This window comes from Tauraco erythrolophus, chromosome 19, assembly GCF_009769465.1.
Source record: "Tauraco erythrolophus isolate bTauEry1 chromosome 19, bTauEry1.pri, whole genome shotgun sequence".
In the NCBI taxonomy this organism is placed as follows: Eukaryota; Metazoa; Chordata; class Aves; order Musophagiformes; family Musophagidae; genus Tauraco; species Tauraco erythrolophus.
In genome coordinates this window covers 14,755,947-14,773,297 of record NC_141483.1, presented here as the reverse complement: position 1 = coordinate 14,773,297, position 17,351 = coordinate 14,755,947, and the positions used below count along the sequence as shown (strand labels likewise).

At 55.0% G+C, this 17,351-nt stretch overlaps 1 protein-coding gene across 1 annotated transcript; it reads right to left on the bottom strand.

Moving 5' to 3' along the window:
* Positions 1–7,437: 7,437 nt before the first annotated feature.
* Positions 7,438–15,300, bottom strand: DAO (D-amino acid oxidase). The gene is made up of 10 exons (XM_086623452.1): positions 15,104–15,300; positions 14,873–14,987; positions 14,444–14,520; positions 13,960–14,025; positions 13,128–13,182; positions 12,541–12,645; positions 11,899–11,981; positions 9,963–10,080; positions 9,076–9,174; positions 7,438–7,569 (listed from the first exon to the last, which is right to left on the bottom strand). The coding sequence occupies exons 1-10, from the start codon at positions 15,295–15,297 to the stop codon at positions 7,438–7,440; spliced, it is 1,044 nt and encodes a 347-aa protein (XP_086479578.1). The 5' UTR covers positions 15,298–15,300.
* Between the last annotated feature and the right edge of the window lie 2,051 nt (positions 15,301–17,351).

Here is a 17,351-nt window from a genome sequence, read left to right as displayed (position 1 = left end):
GTAATTAAAATAATGTACTCTTGATGCCTAAAAACAAAAGATTAATATTTATTGTGTACCTGGCGTAGCACACGGTGGATTCCATACACTACGGAGTAGGTTTTATGAATTAGATGCCTGCCTTGCACTTTTTAGCCATCACCACCACCACCAAAATGTGATAACTGCAAATCAACCAACGCTTTCTCGTTCCCTTGCTTATGGGTTCTGTGCCTTCGGAATTAACAGGCACTAGTTGCTCGGACCCGATTTTCTGAATGTTTCTCCCATCCAAGGCAGGTAGTTTGAGTCAGTGAGGTGCAGTATTTGTGGCAGAGGTGGAACCTTATATGAGAAATGTAAATCCTCGTGGTTTGGAGCAGAATTTGACTTTTCTAACATTGCCAGAATCCTTGAGCACTCCGTCTGTTGCTTGGTGAAGACTGCTTCGGCTGTCCTGGTGTCTCTTTGTGTGTGGAGGTGCACGCTGTGGTTTTCTGCATGGATCCGGGTATGTTTCTGCTCAATTTGCCTTGGTATGTTCTCGTGGTGCCCAAAACCTTCGATAAAAACGCCTCAGTCTGAACAGTGGCAGCGTGGACGGAGCTGCTCTGGAGTGTCTCCCAACAGAAGGTGCCCTCCTGACCGCGGGGCAGAACCCTTCGATAGCTGCTGATTGTACATGGACTGTAACGTCGAGCTGGTGACCAAGGAATGTAGCTGACATCGTGTCGTAAATGAACAAAAATCATGGGAAGAGCCGAGCTGCAGTCATCCTTAGATGAGGAACTTCACTCCTTCAGATGTAGCTCCTCGAGGCTGATGATCCTGCTCTGGTCAGAGAACGTCGCAGAGTCCCAGTGAGGATAAATTTGTCGTGTTTGTCCGAAATCTGTCGCTCTGCAGGAAGTCGGATTTCAGAGTCTGTGGATGTGCAGCCAGGAAGTGCATGAGGAAGCTGAGGCACGTCTCATCCGTGTCTGGCTTTATTTTCAGGATTCCAGACTATGGAACACACAACCAAATGTCAGTGAGATGGACTCCATGCTAATCACTAGGCGGTGGGAAGCAATACATTTTTATAGTACGTGTGGTCAGTTGTCTCACGTAAACATAGGTAAATGTGCAAGAGATTTTTGCACAGTAGAATATTTTAAGTATTCTGGGAACCAGGCCTCTTGTCTGTGGGGCAGGAATAGGTCACTGAGTCCGTGTCTGGGTGCAATACAGATGAACACAGTTGGGGTTCAGCTTTCACTGGGCGTTGTGCAGCACTGCAGTGCAGTATAATGCTGGAGACCTGTTAGGCTGTTTGTGGTGGATAATTCCTTAAAGAATCTGAGGAAACTCAGACTAATAAAAAAAGGCCAAAGAGATTATTGATCTTCCGTGCACGAGTATCTTCTGCTGAGAAAAGTTAAAGTTTGACAAGTCCCTGAAAGGTCTGTCTGTTCATTTACCCCTCAAGGGTGGTGACTGCGATGAAAGGCTGCCCAGGTGGTTGATCTGAACAGCCAAACTCTCCTTTCCACAGTGATGTGAAAATGGGATTCAGCTCGCAGGGATCCCACTGTAGATGTGGCTGATGCCACAGAAACACACTGTCCGTTCCCGCGGCTGTCGCTCTGTGCTGGTTTAGTTCTGTCTCTGCTGTCTCTGCATCCCATGTGCTCCATCTCCACCAGCTCAAGTTCCAGTCGATCCCCAGTTAGTGGCCAGGGCTCTCAGGGCGCTGACCACCAGTGCCAATGATCTGTTTTCATCTCCTTCCATCAGGCTGTCGTTGGATAATTCTCCTGAATGCACTATGCACCTGGGGTAGCTCTGCTGCCTCGACGTAGAGACAGATGGACTTGTTTCCCTTGGGCCGTCCCTCCGACGTGCACGAGATGGGCAGGACGGGACACTGGCAGTGAGGAAGCAGTTGCTGGGTGGGTTTAGATCAGACATGAGACCACACATGTGACCAGTGAGCTAGGAAACACTGCTTTGCCTTTGCATAGTATGGTCTGTTAACCCTTTAATGACAGTTCTGACTACCATCTTCTTCCTCCTGCTGGTGAAGGCACGTGAGAGCGTGCCAACACACATCCCACACCTGACGGGGACACAGCCAGATGCTCACGTGTGGCTCACCCTGTGGGCTCACCGTTAGCTGTGTTTACCGTTCGGTGTACACCCCAAAACCAGACGGTCTTTTGGAGAATTCGGCGACGTGTAAGCCTGCATCAGAGGTGAGACAGAATCCAAAGTGCATGAAACCCGTGGCCTGAAGGAATGCCACTCACAGCCTTGCTGCTGTTTGTTTGCCTGTTGTTGAGTGCTTTTAGTTAAAATTCTGCTTTTCCAGAGTTAATGTTCACATATGGCTTCGGTTTTGCTGCGATGATATTCAACGGTTTTACAGGACTGCGTTGCGACAGCCTTCAAAGTGCGCGTTCGCAGAGTTTTAGTGAAGTCTAGATCTCTCCTAAATTTGCACATATGTATACTTCAAACAAAATATTTCCCAGGTGAAGATTTGTAGGTGATGCAAAACCTTTTGATGCTGTTGAGTAGTTCACGTTTAACCTGTGACATTTACAGTATTAAAAAAAAAACCCACCCCAAACCTGAAGGCATTTTTGCTTTTCACTTTTTATGAATCCTGCATTGAAAATGTATAATGAGATAAATGCCAAGATTGGTCCTGCTGAGACAACTTCCTACTCTGGGTCTTTGATTTAAAGACAGTGCTGCCCAAAGCATGATCCAAAGCTCACTGAACTTTGGGAGGATCTTCCATGGACATTCAGGGGCTTTGGATCAGCTGAATGGAGGACGGGCAGGAGCCCACCACGGCTGATCCCACCTCGCAGAAATCAGTAGGAGCCTGTTGGGCTGAAGAAACTGAAGTTCAGGTTTTGTAGGTCCTTACATATTCTTAATAATGGAAGAACATTTTAGGTTGTTCGCTGAAAAGCTGCAGAGCACTCGGGTTGCTGCACAACAGCCTATAAATAATCCCAAGTCATATTTTGTTAATATGGCAACGCCGTTGATGTATATAGTAAGTAAGCTTCCAAAGATTGTTTTACACACTGTCGAGTATTTTTCACTGATGAAGGAATTAATATAGCTAGTTCATTTAAAACAATAAAGCGAGATAATTTTGAATTAAACTGGACAGCAAACGGAATTGTGGGATTCAGAGACTTGCCAACTGTCCGATATATTAATGTGCAAAGCTGTTGTGGGAAAAATAATTCTCCAAGTGTGCTTTGATGGAATGATTTATTATTCCTAAATGCTTGCCGAAAGAACATTGAATGTTTTCCTGTGCTTGAATGTACAGTTTCTAAGCTGGATACGTTTTAATGTTTAAAAACTTTGTGTAGATCAATCGAGCTTGTTGTAAAATACTCCCTTTGTTCCTATGTTACTGATGCAACATTGGATAGTTTAATTCCACACTAGATATTTTATGTTAAACAAATAAATAGTTTTTTCAGTAAAAATGCTTTCGGCTGCTCTGTGGGACTTTTACAAAGGGTCAATAACTTGAACATTTTTTTGTCTCGATGTTCAGAGGTCTGAGAGAGGTGCTGCTGGGTGGACTCAGCACTTGGCAGATCGACTCGTTTTGCGGGTGTGCTTTGTGCACTGGGGTGTAAAGAGAAGTCACAGGGTTCTCGTTCACGTTACAAGTAACCTCATAACTACAGCCAAATGGTTTTTTAAGTTATCTTAAGATCTTTAGTTGCTTTTTTTGCATTTAATTCATTTGGACAATAAGAACCAGCCAGGTTTGCTTCTTGCCTACGGGTAGTTTCTAGCAATGGCTTTACTGGTGCGACGTGTGCTTGTAGATCACAAGGGCGTGTTGGGAGGAGGTGGCTCAGCACGCCTGGGCTTCGGGGCAGGGAGGGCTCCCTCTATTTATCTACTTTTTAATGTAAACTTTTCTTTTACCTGTCCTGTTTTCATAAAATCTAATTAAGTGCATAACCCTGACTGTATTCCCCTACCCTTTAAATGATATTCCTGTTTCGATGCCCAGTGAGTTGCAAACATAAGGATGCTCCTGTCTGAGTCAAAATGACGTCCCGATCTGTGAACACTGGGCTGCTGCAGCGTGTTCTCATCTCCACGTGCATTAATCTTCCTTCTCGCAGCTCGTGCAGCCGTCGGCAGGCCGCTGGGATGACGAGTCGTGTTTCTGGGAATGGAAGCAGTTGGTAACTACGGAAGGGGTTGTGTGGCAGAAGCAATACTTGGGGAGAATATTCATTCTTCTGTGTTTTCTGTGAACTTTTTGGCATCCTCAGCCGTTTCTAAAGCTCATTCTGTTTTCCAAAATGCCAGAGCTGCTGTTTGCTTACAGAGGACAACTTTACTGATACTTGATGTGTTTCCAGCTTTGTTCCGTGTCACGGGCAATCGTTGTTGAGAACTGCGAGTTCGGAAAATGTGCTGATGCCGACCGCTGGAGGTGGTGTTTGTGCTGGTCAAGAAATTACGCGCAGTGGCCGTCCCGACGTCCCACTGACCCTCTCACCTTACCCTTGCCACGACAGCGAACCTCAGTCTCATCGCTCTCCTGTCCCACAGCGGCTGCTAACAGCGTAAAAGACCTTTCCTGTCACTCTGGTCCCAAAGCAGAGTGATGGGCTGAGCTACGGGAGAGCATCCCAAACATTCCCATACGGAGCATCAGTCCTTACTGGGATGGGGGCTACTGGCAACAACACGTGGGCCACCACCTCATTTCACAGGATGGTATTTCAGGCTCATTTGTCTACTTAGAATCTGATGTGACAGCTCTTCCTCCTGCAGGGTGAAGCTTTCAGGAAAAATGTGTGGGGAGACATGGAATGAGGACCTACTGGGATGTTTCCATGGAATTAGCATTTGAGGCCCTATCCGTGCCATCATTAAGAAGAGAAAGCATCACGCACGCGATATTTGAATATTACCTTTATTGTGCACATATATGAATTTGTCGCCTTTCCCAAAACAAGCAAAATCAGACCGCAAGTACAATGACACCTCTGATCATTTCGGGGGGGTTTCTGTGTCAGATCACAGGGCAGCTGCTCCTACAAGCTCTGAAATATGAAGAATCAACTTTTTATTGCGAGCCATACGATGATTTGCTACACCCCCCGATCTAGTGCAGCTCTTCTGGAATCGGACAAGTGCTTCTGGATTTACAGCAGTGCAAATGGGAGGAGAACGTGGCCCTTAACATCTCATGTTTGGAATAAGTGAAATCCAGCGGACGCTGTTTCACCGAATGGCTTCTGCTGAGGTGGTGTCACAGCTCATTAGGTCTAGCATTAATCAATGGTCAATTTTCTCCCGCTATTGTTTTCTTTCTTCTATCCTTTTCTTAATCACACCGCTTTGAATGTGGCTGCAAGAAATCAGGTGAGCTGCCAGATAAAGTGGGAAACCCTTTAGACAGACAGACTGGACAGGAGAGGGACTCCTAATTTTCCTGTGTCTACCTACCGCAGAGGTGCCTCCGCTCCCAGGGAACAGCGGGATCTTCCCGCACACCCGTGCTCCGCCGCCTGCCGAGGACGGCCGCTGCTCTGCCCTAACCCGTGCTGGAACGGAGAATTCCCATGCCATGTCACTTTGCCAGCTCTGCAGGTGTCACGGTGGTGGATGCTCCATCCCTGGAGACGTTCAAGGCCAGGTTGAATGAGGCCCTGAGCAACCTGATCTAGTTGGAGATATCCCTGTTCCTTGCGGGGGGGGTGGACTAGATGACCTTTAAAGGTCCCTTCCAGCCCTAACCATTCTATGATTCTATGATTCTACAGCAGAGGCACACACAACTGAGAGGAAGGAAAAGGGACAGGGCCGTGGCCGCTGAGAAATTCCGGCCCTTACGGTGAGGGTACCCATCGCTGCTTTTGTCGAAGGGCAGGCAATGAGCAGATGCACTCAACAAAGCTCATCAGAGCTTCCTGACAGCTCAGGGTGTGCACGCTGGAGAAGCACGTCGTGGCCACACAGCGTGCGGTGAGATGAAGACAGGGGAAGGTCTCGCAGGGCCACGGCTGTGCTGGCACGGTGACCTCTGCAGCACTGCGGGAGCAGATCTCGTGTGCGTGGACCATCTCCTGCAGCACCGAGTGCTCGTTGCTTCCTACAAAGCCTTCACAAGTTTCTCTTTTCCTTGGTGGAACTGAAGCAGCGTTGTCAGGAGTTGGGTCCTTCGGCAGGGAGCGGCTCTGGCACCAGGCTGTGCCCGGGAAAGGTGGGCTTTTCATGGGACTGGTTTAAATCCAGGTGCCCAGGAGGTTCCAGGAGCCCAGCTGCACTGCAGCAGCTCTCCTTCCCCGGGGGCAGCTGCCTGGGACACCCCAAACCAGGCTGATGAGCTATTTCTGGCACGTGGAGTCAGAGGGAATGGGAACCTGCATTACAGATGAGTAAGAAACAGTTGGCATCTCTGCGGAGGGGAGCGAGGTGGGCACTGCGCGCGGGGCTCGGGGCAACCGCCAGCCTTTGGCTTCGAGGCTAATGCTTCTTGGCCATCCGCTACCTTGTCTGTGATGTCTTTTAGAGCAGGAAAAACACATGACATGGAAAAATCGGCCAAGCTGTATCTTCAGAACAGTGCACTGGGTCCCCAGCGGCGTCACTCAACACCCCCGAAAAGTCCTACCCTCCTGGGAGCTGTCCCCAACCCCTCCGGGAGGCACAACCTGCCCCGAGTCAGCAACTCTGCTGCTCCAGCCACGTCTCATAGCTGGAGGAAACGAGAAAGTGAAGGGCCCGTGGGAGTTTTAGGGACCAGAACAGCTATTTAGTGTATGCTCTCTGCTATATATAGAGTCTGGCAAGTACACAGGGCCGGGACATGTTGCTTTTGTTGCTAAAAACATCATTTGGCAAGCCCATTTTAGGCAACTGCTGCTGTCTATTGCCAGATACACTAACCAGGTGCTGTAGACCCGTGCTCTGTCCTGGCACGAGCGTAAGAAAAGCGATTGTAACCGAAGCACGTGCTTTCAGAGCCGCCGTTACTTCCCTGGGAGCTCCAGAGCTTCTTCCTACTAAGGAGCTTTTGCCTCCTGGGGGGAGCTTGCAAATCTAATTACACGCTGGGTGTCGGAGCTGGCAGCAAGACCTCAGGTGGCACCGGCTGGGTTTCAGATCCTGCCCCGTGGTGCAGATGCACTGCAGGACTGTCGAGGTTTCAGGTGAACCCTGCCTGCCCTTTGCAGACTGACCCCGGCACCGAGGTCCCTGTTTTAGAGCACTCCCTCCAGGTGGGCTGTGCGAGGGCAGGGCGCAGGGAACTCAGCCGTCGGGCAAACGGCAGCGACGGAGCCGGCAGCGGCAGGAAAACAGAGCTGGCGGGAGGGTCGAACGGCCCGCGTGTATCGCTGGGTGATTCGCTTCTTTCTGCTGTGATTTCTAAGCTACTGCTGTCACGATAATCCCGGGTGAGCCGGTAACTCACAAGCGGGGCTGCGTCGAGCCGGCCAGCTGCTTCTCCTGGAGGATGCTCCCGAAGAGCCTGGCTGCTGCCATGGCACAGCCCCAGTGGATGGTGATCCCAAACCCGCCGTGGCCATAGTTATGTATCACCTGGGGGAGAAGAGAAAGGATTAGTGCTGGGAAAGCTGCGCTGGAGCCCTCGGGGCTGAGGGCAGGAAGGAGAAATGACGGTGGCTGGGAAGGTCCTTGGTGTCCTTAGATTGACCGTTGACCTGGGAGCTCCCGGTGCACAGCTCAGCCACCCGCAGCTCCTTCCCTCCCTCCAAAAGCTGCTGGAGAGGCAGGAGAAACTCAGCGTGGTTCAGCGGGGCCCCGGAGCATCCTCTGCACCGCTGCTCCAGCCGCCCCGACACGCGGCAGCGGGCTCACGGCTGTGGTCCCCCAAGCACATGTCACATCCTACCCAGGGCTTGTTCCTGCCACGGTAGATCACTTTGCTTCAGCGGGAGCCCTGACTCATCCCTGGCATCGACAGCTGCACCCCCTGCGCCAGCGCAGCGCGGATTCCATGTGCTGATAAAGGAGCAGAGCGATCCATAAATTAATCCAAACAGAGCATCGCTTTGAGCCGTGCTCTGGGCTTTACCTAAACACACCGTTGTCTTTCCAAGCCTCTCCAGCTAAAAATTGAATGTATTTTCATGACATTTAATTACATTTTGCAGTCGCCGTCCCCTTTGGAGCTCTGAGCTCTGCCAAGCTGGACGGAGACAGATGCTCACAATCGAATCAGGGATTCCCTCTGCGGATCTGCCGGAGTGACGTGACGTGGTCCTACCCGACAAGGTGCCAGGCTGAGGGTCCAAGAACAGACGGCACACTGGAACTCGTGCCACCCCCCGTCTCCTTTCTCTTAAAGGATATATGAGCAGTGCAAGGCAATGTAAAGAGCCGCTGCGCTGGGGAAGTTTTACACTCAACACCCAGCTTCTCTACATGAGGCAGCTGCATTTTTCAGAGCCCCACTGCAGGTAAAGCCCCACCAGCATCCCTCTGCGCCGTCACCACGCTTCATTTCATGCTGGTGCTCAGCTTCAAACTGAAAAAAATCTCAAGAGTCCAATCTTTTGCACCGACAACCTGGTGTCAGCGCTGGAGGCCCTGAGCATTTTATTAAAAACCATGTTTTGGGGTTTTTTTTAAACAGAGATATAAAGTTTGCATGCGCCAGGGCTGTACACTTACGGGCTCCCAGCGGAAAACCATCCTGCTTTAAATGCTGACACCAAAACACGGATCACCTGCCTCCTGTGGCTCCGGGAGCAGCAGAGCCCGTGCCGGAGTGGGAATTTTGGTGTCTATTAAGGACTAAGCTCCAGCTGCAGGTTTTCCTTTGGCAGGAGCGCTCCCTGCCCGCTCTCCCCATAAAATCCACCAGAACTCAATATCCACTGTGACACTTATCTCTGACACTGGGCTGAACTGGCTCAACGATTCACTGGTTATCAGAGGGGAGACGGAGCGAGGCGCGACGAACACGGGGCAGCGCCGCCGCGGCTCCAGGGGGTTGGTGTTGCATCGCCGAGGTGGCCGTGGCCGACGCACAATTCGGGTGGTGGCTAATGGCACTCGGCTCCCGGGGGCCGTGCACGGTACCTGCCCCTGGAAACGCCCATGGCGGACGGTCTCCCGCTCCAAGCGCACCGAGGGCCGCGCGGGTCTCAAGCCGCTCCACTCCTCCACGATCTTTGCTTTCTGAAAGCAAAAGCACATCAGCACCTGCGCAGCGTTTCTCTGAATCGCGGCAGCCGAACGTCCCGGCACCCAGCGCTGCCCCAGACCCGGGCTCCTGCGGTGAGCCGGGGACAGAGGTTCCCCCATCCCCGCTGCGCGCCGGCTCCCGTGATGCTGCAAGGGGCGACTGGGCAGAACCATTTTGGGTCACAGCTCGGATGTCACTGGTCTGCAGCAGAGCTGGTGAGGCAAACCGCTGTGCCAGAGCCCCGTGGTGCCTTTCCTGCTAATCCAGGGAGCAACAGTAGCGTCAGGAGCGGGTATGAACCAGCCTCAGCACACGCCAGCCCTGCTCTGATGCAGCAGTGCCAAAAGGCCGGGGGAAGAACCTCCCAAAGCTTTTGTTCTTATTTTTTATCAGCCATATGAGTGATTACTTTTTCCTACAAACCTTGTCCTGAACGTAACGCCAGCCCCAGCCCCTGCCTGTCGCTCACCGGGTGCACGGAGCCCGAGATGCCCATGATGGACATGACCAGGCACGTGCAGACACTGAGCTGTGCCACCCCCACCATGATTTACCCCCTCACCAAGCGTTACGTGCTGCTGTGGGGTGCACGCAAAAAGCCCGGGGTTGCTCCATGTGCACTTCACGTGGTTCTCAGCAAACGCTGCACAAGCAACAATGGCTTTGCAAAAACCCTCCAGCCCTCCCGGCCGGCTGAAGGCAGGTGCTGCTGTTACTCACATAAAGATTCCGATTTTGCCCTCAGCGCCCATCCCCATGGCCTCGGCTCGGGATCACCCACCTGAAGAGCTGGGAGCAGCCTGCAGCAGCTCTCCCAGATGGTTTTGTGATCCTGGGCGCTGTTTTCTTCGTTCCAGTTGCCGTGCTGATAGATCCCCCCCAAGACTGTGAACTCGCTCCTGCACCAAAAGCCAAAGGAGACAAAGGATGGTGAGTGTCCCGAGCCGTCCTCGGCTGGGCCATCGCGCCCAGGGACTCCGTGTGTCTGTGATTTATGGATCCTGCTGTGCCCTGAGCCTGCAACACATTCCTGCCGGAGAAACTCTCACGCCAGGCAGGCGGGAGAGCTCATGAGCAAGTCATTCATTAAATACTATCAGCACCCAAAAGGCCTTTGCCTGGATAAACCAAAGAGCTAATTGCATCTTCTGTCAAATGAGTCTGCTCCTGCCTGGCTGGGGAAGACTTGAAAGCAACGGGATGCCTGCAGTGGGGAACAGAAAGAAACAGATTTTTGCTGCTGCTGCCCCAAAACTCCTGTGGATTAACAGAGGACGAGGCTGGGGGAGCTGGGGGTGTCTGTACCTGCTGGAGGAGCTGGGGGTGTCCGTACCTGCTGGACCCTTCTCAAGCCTTGCCTGAGCCCTGGGGAGCACAGAGCCAAAAGGGCTGAATGCCCAGGGGTGCAGGAGGGGAGCTCCCACGGCTGAGCTCTCCAGCCTGGCAGAGGTGCCCCCCGTGCCCGGGTGCTGGACCCAGCCCCTTCCTTTGGCACCAGCCTGGTGCCCAGCTACAGCAGCTCCAGCTAAAATGAACACAGGGAGAGGGATCCATGCCTAGCTGGGACTGTGATCAGCAATCGCCTGGAATACTTTGCCTGGGGGCTGTGAGCATTCCAAGCCCCTGTTTACATGGTGGCTTATTGCCTAATCCCGAAATATTTGTGCAATAGGAAGCGCCAGTAACGCAGCATTCCAGTTACAGCCTAAAAACCCCTCTCCATTGCCAGAGCTGAGGAGATGGCTGCTCTCAGGAGGAATCAGAGGCAGGATGAGCAGCAGACGTGTTTATTTATCCAACGCTTTAGCTCCCTGGGTACGTGCATACGCCGCCGTCTCAAATAGATCCCAACTCCCCGAGGATGCTGCTGGTGGGAAGCAGGTGGAAAGCGCAAGGGAAGTGCTGGCAGCTGGGCTCTGCCCGGGCACGGCCGCTGCCGCTCGCTGAGCTCAGGAGATGGTGCCATCAGGGCTGGGATCTCATTTCAGCCCTTAGCATCCCTATGGGGACACAGAAATGAGGTTTTCCCCTGGGACTCAGCTCCTGCAGGGAGCCTGGCGTGGGTGCTAAACCGAATGGGATGTCCCCAGGAGACGTCTCGCCAACAGCTGTGGGCACAGCTCAGGGTGATGGTGTGGGGAAGGCTGAGGTTTTTAGGGTGGGCTTTTACTAAAGTAAAAGGGATTCCTGCCGCTGGCTTTAACAGGAGCGTGAACGGGAAGTGCCGTTCCCCACAGTGAGCTGCTGTACAGCCGTTTTGTCACCGCACATTGATAAAAAAGACGGGTACGAATGTGAAAACAAAAATCCCCCAAAATATTTGCCCCACTATCAGAGTTTGGCTCTTTTAAGGACCTGGCCAGGACTGGCGTTCTGCTTTGGTGGGATTTGCTCCTTGGAAAGAACAGGACCAGGGCCATCACAGCCCCACGGCGCTGCCTGATCCAACAGCCCACGAGCTCAGGACCAGCTCGGACCCTCCTCACATCCGAGTGCAGAGCCGGGGTCTGCGCAGGGAGCACCCACGCTCTGTGCCGATGCTTTGCCAGCCCGTGTCCTTCTGCTCTCCTGAAGCATCCTCAGGCCGGGTACCAGCCCACCTGGGCTGCTGCAAGAGGGGTGCTGCAGGGCTGGCATCAGCAGGGATCCGTGTCCGCGCCGGCGCTTTAGGAGTGCGGAGAGCAGAGCCGGACCCTGCCTCACCCACCGCCACCTACCCTGGAATGACGTACGGCGAGTTGTAGATACCAGCTTCCATGTCATGAGTGATGATGAAATGCTTCACCCATGGGGCCAGGACCTGGGAGAGGAAGGGGAGAGGGTCAGGGAGATCCGGAGAGCAGGGTGCCCGGCTCGGGGACACAGCGGGGGGACACGCACGGCTCGGCGAACACGGCTGCCGGGGTCTGCATGTGGTGCCCTCCCTTCTGCTCAGGCTCTACATGCACCTGGTGCCAGCTTCCCCACGCTGCCGTGGGAAGGCACGGAGATGGAGCTTCCTACCTGTATGAGTGAGTCTGTGCTTCCCCAAATAACCACCCTCTTTTCCCAGGGATTTTACATCTGGCTGTCATTCACATCACGCCTCTGGCCACCCCCCGGCTTCGCCCGATGAAACGGGCTGGAGACCCAGAGTGTCCCCACAGCTGAACCAGGAATGGGATCCAGCTTTTCTGCTCTGCCCTCCGCATACGTGAGGGTTTTACATGACCAACGTTTGCTGGGAATCAGGACCCGATCCCAGCATGGGTCCAGCCCACCAGCCCGCGATTTGCCCCCACGGGCACGGGTACACCTCACGGTTACCAAATGGATCCTCTGGAAAACAGAGGGGGGCACAAGCCCTGCACCCACCTCACCTTTATGACCTGTCCACGGCCGGGCTGTAGCTCCGGGTCGGGCTGCAGCTCGCCCGCACGCACCCCGGTGCAGTTGATTACGACGTCCACGCCCCGGGCAAACATCTAACGAGAGAGACGTGGCGTGATGAGCAGCGCGCAGAGCGACGCGTCCCCGGGCGCTGCCCATGGCGGGCACGAGATTCCCTCATCCCGCACCAAAGCCAAGTCAAGTGCTCGGTCCAACGTTCTGGTAACGAATAAAGTAGAAGGGCTGGATCCAGGGCACGGCTTTCCTGGCACAGCTCTCGCCAAGACCCCACGCGTGCGGGCGAGGAGAACGTTTGCAGTTTAAGGGCACTGCCAATGCTTGGCTGCACCATCGCTCGGTGCCAGCCGAATGCACTGCCCCGTGCCCCCTCAGCCATCTCTTGATGCCCAAGAGCCTTCATCTTTCCTGGTAGAATTTGTTTCCTAGATCTTGCTGCTGTCCCCAGTCCTGGCTGTGCCAAGGGAGATCCTGGAGCAGCATGTGCCCGCTGGAGGCTGCTTCTCCATGCCGGGATGGGGCCGTGCCCGCTCTGCCCCAGCTCCACGTCACCACTCACCTCCTGGAAAGATTCAACCTTTTTACGGAAAAACTTCACTCCTCTCTGCGTTAACCTGGGAAGAACAAGTTCATTTGTTAGCGGCAAATTAAAAGCCAATGGACCATTCAAATCAGCGCCTGTAATTGATACCCAGGGTAGGGAACGGCTTGTTGCTCCTGGTAATAAATGTCTGTGGTCTCCTCGGTGCTTCCTAATGGTCTCCAGTCATCAGTCACTTCCCTAATGGTCCGAGCTACGAGGGGGACCAGCCTGGCTGATCCCCACAGCAGAGCCCCGGCTCTGCTCTGCACAGGGCGCCCGCTCCACGTTAGGAATCAGGGGAACAAAACGAAGCCCCAAATACTCCAGTAGCTAAAAGCCGCCAGCCGCGTCTCAAAGTATCCCATCACTTTCACTTTCCTTTTTGCCACGCAAAAACACACTCTTGGGGCAGCTGTTAAAGAGGGGGGTCTGTCACCCCACTGGGGCGAGTCACAATTCCAGACCCTTTTCCCCACTTCCCAGGGATGTCTCCTGCCTCCCGGCTCGCTCGGCTCATCCCGCCGTGCCCTCGCCCCCGCGCTCCTGCGGGGTACAGGGTGGGGGATGCTGAGAGCAGGGGAGGGTGCTCAGGTCCCCCGTGGGTGCTGTCACGGCGAAGCCACCGGCACCGGCAGGTCAGAGGTGCCACCTACGCCCCGCCACCAACTCGGCAGGAGAGAAGGATCCGGGGGAACACCTGATGTGCAGGATGAAAACCCACACCTGCCTCCACGGCCAGAGGAATCGGGGGGAGCAGCAGCTCCCCGGCACCAGCACGGCCCCAGCACCGCCGCGGCGCCGCACTCACCTCTCGGTGAGCCACGGCAGGTAGCTCCGGCACTCCAGCATCAGCGCCGTGTTGAACCAGCCGTAGCTGAAACCAGAGGAGAGGAAACCGTAAGGATCCACCGCAGCTTCACACGAGCAGCCACCTCCCGCCCCGGTGCTCCCGACGGCCGCCGCAGCGCCGGGACCCCAGCTGCCCCTTGAACAAACGGGTGCACAATTTTTTTCCCCTCTCTTTACAGCATAAACCACCTTCTGCTGATTTTCTCCCCCCAGTTTGACCGTATCTGGTGAAGTAGGAGAGGAACTGGAATGGTTTCCACACCAGGCTACCAATTTTTTGTTTTTCTGCTTATTTTAAGGGAAGAGGGGGTAATGGAGCAAGGCCACTTCTGCACCTGCATTTCCCATCCTCGCCAGAGAGGTGCCTGTGCCCATCCAGCTGCACCTTCCCTGCCCGTGGGAAAGCACACCAGTGACTCCCAGGAAAACAGACTGAAAAATACCTATAACCAGGGAAGAGTTCAAGCTCTTTCGGTGTCAAATTCCTGAATCCCAGGACAATGTTCTTCCAAGATGGGTCCTGCAAGAGGAAAAATATCCGAGCTCATTAACGAACCCAAATGGCTGTGGGCCAGAATCCGCGAGGGACGCACATCCCACCGCAAAGGAGCGCGGTGGGCGAGCAGCCGCGGCACACCACGGCCAGCTCGGCTCCGCCGGCTCCCGCCCGCGACGGGCTCAGCCTCTGCTACACCCCGGTATCGCTTCGGGGGCACGGAAAACACAGCGTCCCGGGAAAACCGTCACGAGACAAACTCGGAAGGATTCGGAAGCGTTCAGAGCATCGTCTGGGAAGAAGTACAATCCCACCCGCCCTCGGGCAGCCTCCGAGCTGGAGCCCGTCCCAGCCCTGGCCGTGACTTGCTCCTTACCGGCACCGGCTGCGTAAACAGGTTGTAGCCAGAAATTAGGAAAAGTCCCATTTCCTTCGCTGCCGGCGAGCCCAGGTGCCCGAGGAGGTGATCGAACGTCTCTTTGTGCCAGAGCCTGCCGTGAATAGAGGAGAGCGGTGGTGGCTCTGCCAGCCCCGTGGAGCCGTGCCCGGGCGGCTCGGCCACTCGTCGGGGACACACGGCACCAGCCTCCTCCTCATCCTCACTCACGTCTCCTGCAGGTTGCCGTGGTCGCTCAGGTAGGGCTGCCACAAACCAGCCGCCCCGTCGCTGGTGGTGTGGGGCGTCTGGCGGTCCGCGTAGACCTCCATCTCCAGGGAGGGCACCAGGCCGTGGTACCGCTCGTGGATGCACAGGGCGGTGGAGAGGCCGATCACCCCAGCCCCGATGATGGCCACGCGCATGGCTCCGGCTCTCTGCAGGGGTGGGAAATGCCTGATGGGCAGTGCCAGGGCCAGGGAGCTCCTTGGAGAAGATGGGGCTTCCCAGGAGGGTGGGTGTCATAGAATCACAGAATCACAGAACAGTTTGGGTTGGAAGGGACCTCAAAGATCATCCTGTTCCAACCCCCCTGCCACAGGCAGGGACTCCCTCCACTACACCAGGTTGCTCAAAGCCCCATCCAACCTGGCCTTGAGGACCTGACCTGGCCTCGGCTCTGCTGCGGGAGCGGAGCTGGGCTGCAGGGAAGGGGCTGAGATGCTCTTGGTGCATTTGCGTGCATTTCTTGTGGAGCCTCCAACGTCCTCCTCAACACCCACCTGCGCTGCCCAGGCACCGAAATCACGGGTGGGGGGTGTCATTTGCCACGGCGGCACAGCCATCATTATCCTCTCTCCCTTCCAGCAGCAAGTAGCCGAGGAGAGGTGGGTGCACCCACCCACTCGCACTGTCTCCCACAGGACAGCGTGAGCCCTTCATGCCCAGCGACCCAGCCCCGCTCCAGGGTGCTCCAAACTCGCCCCAGTCCCTGGCAAGGGCTGGCGACAAGAGAGGTGGGAATGGATAGAAGAGCTGGGAAACAGCGGGTGTTTTCCAGGGAGCAATGCCAGGTGCAATAAATGCAGGGATGGCTCATCCCGCCACTGCTGCCCTCGGGGCTGCCTGCACGTCAGGGCGGCTGTGCCACCATCCCAAATCCTGCCTGGCACCGATTGGGAGAACCACTATTTATAAATGCCGGCTGCAAAGGGGGTCTCTCCGACTCTTCCCTCCTGACAGAGCTTTCCTGCTTTGCAGCCTGGAAAAAGCCCCGTGGCCACTGTCTGGGCAGAGAGAGGCCAAGGACCGACTCGAGGAAGAGCTGGGGGTACAACGGGGCAGATCACCGTGGCTGAGTTCACATCCCTGGACACTCAGCTGCCAGGATGCAAGTGGTGGCAGGGATGCCAGCAGCACGCCGGGCCTGGCTCTGGGCAGAGGGAGCAAATTCTAGCCCATAGTTTTATTTGGATAAGGTGAAGTGTAGCATCTCTGCCGTGAAAGGCAGCGCGCAGCGGGACTGACATTTGCTGGGATGGAGGGATGAGTCATTGGGAGGGTGAAGCACCGAGGGCAGCGGGAGTGCTGCCCATCTGCTGTGGTTTTATAACCCACGGCTGGCAGGACCCGGGGCTGCTCCTCCACCTGCAGCCGTGGGGACGTGCCCCGGGCTGCCCCTGCAGCACCAGCCAAGGTGGCATCATCTGCCCCGCTGGTCAATAAATAACAGAAATACGCGTTTGTCACCAGCTTACCTGCACAGCACGCGGTCCGCGGGGCTGCCGCTGCGGTTTTCAGGGACTTCAGCAGAGGCACCTTCCCAGGGCGGCTGGTTTACAGCCCAGCAAACTGCCCACGGTGCAAAGTCCAAGTGCCAAGGGCAGCGGGATCCCAGCCCGTCCCTGGGCAACGGGGCCAAAGTCTGGGCAGGGGCCCCAGGGGAGGTGGCGTCCCCCGTGCCGGACCCCACGCACGGCTGCAGCCGGCCCTGGAGTCGCTCCTCCGTAAGGAAAATGGGGTCACTGCAGTCCGTGGCAAAATGCCATCACTGGCACATCACCATGGTGACTGCTGGCTGCTCCAGTGGGTCCTGGCCAATGGGGACACGGGGATGGGACCCTCCAGCCACTGGATTCCTGTGGAATCTGGGAAAATTGGATACTTTATTGTTGATTTTTGTGTGGTAAGAGAGAAGCAGCATCGCCTCCCTCCTGATAGACCCCAGGAGCTGTGCCGTCCAGCTTCCCCCTCTCAGGGGTCAGATGGCTTCATTTCTGCTTCCTGAGCTGCCTCCTTCTTCACAAAACACACAACTTCAGGTTCTGGGCTGAAAAGCCAAGTTTCTACTGGTGCGGATACCATAACCAGCAGCAGAGGCAGCCCTGGAAGCAGAGGCAGCGTTTGGCCAGAGTTGATACAATCAGGGTTTTTACTGTGCCTAAACCTTTATTAAGAGAGGTAACAGGGACAAAAGAAA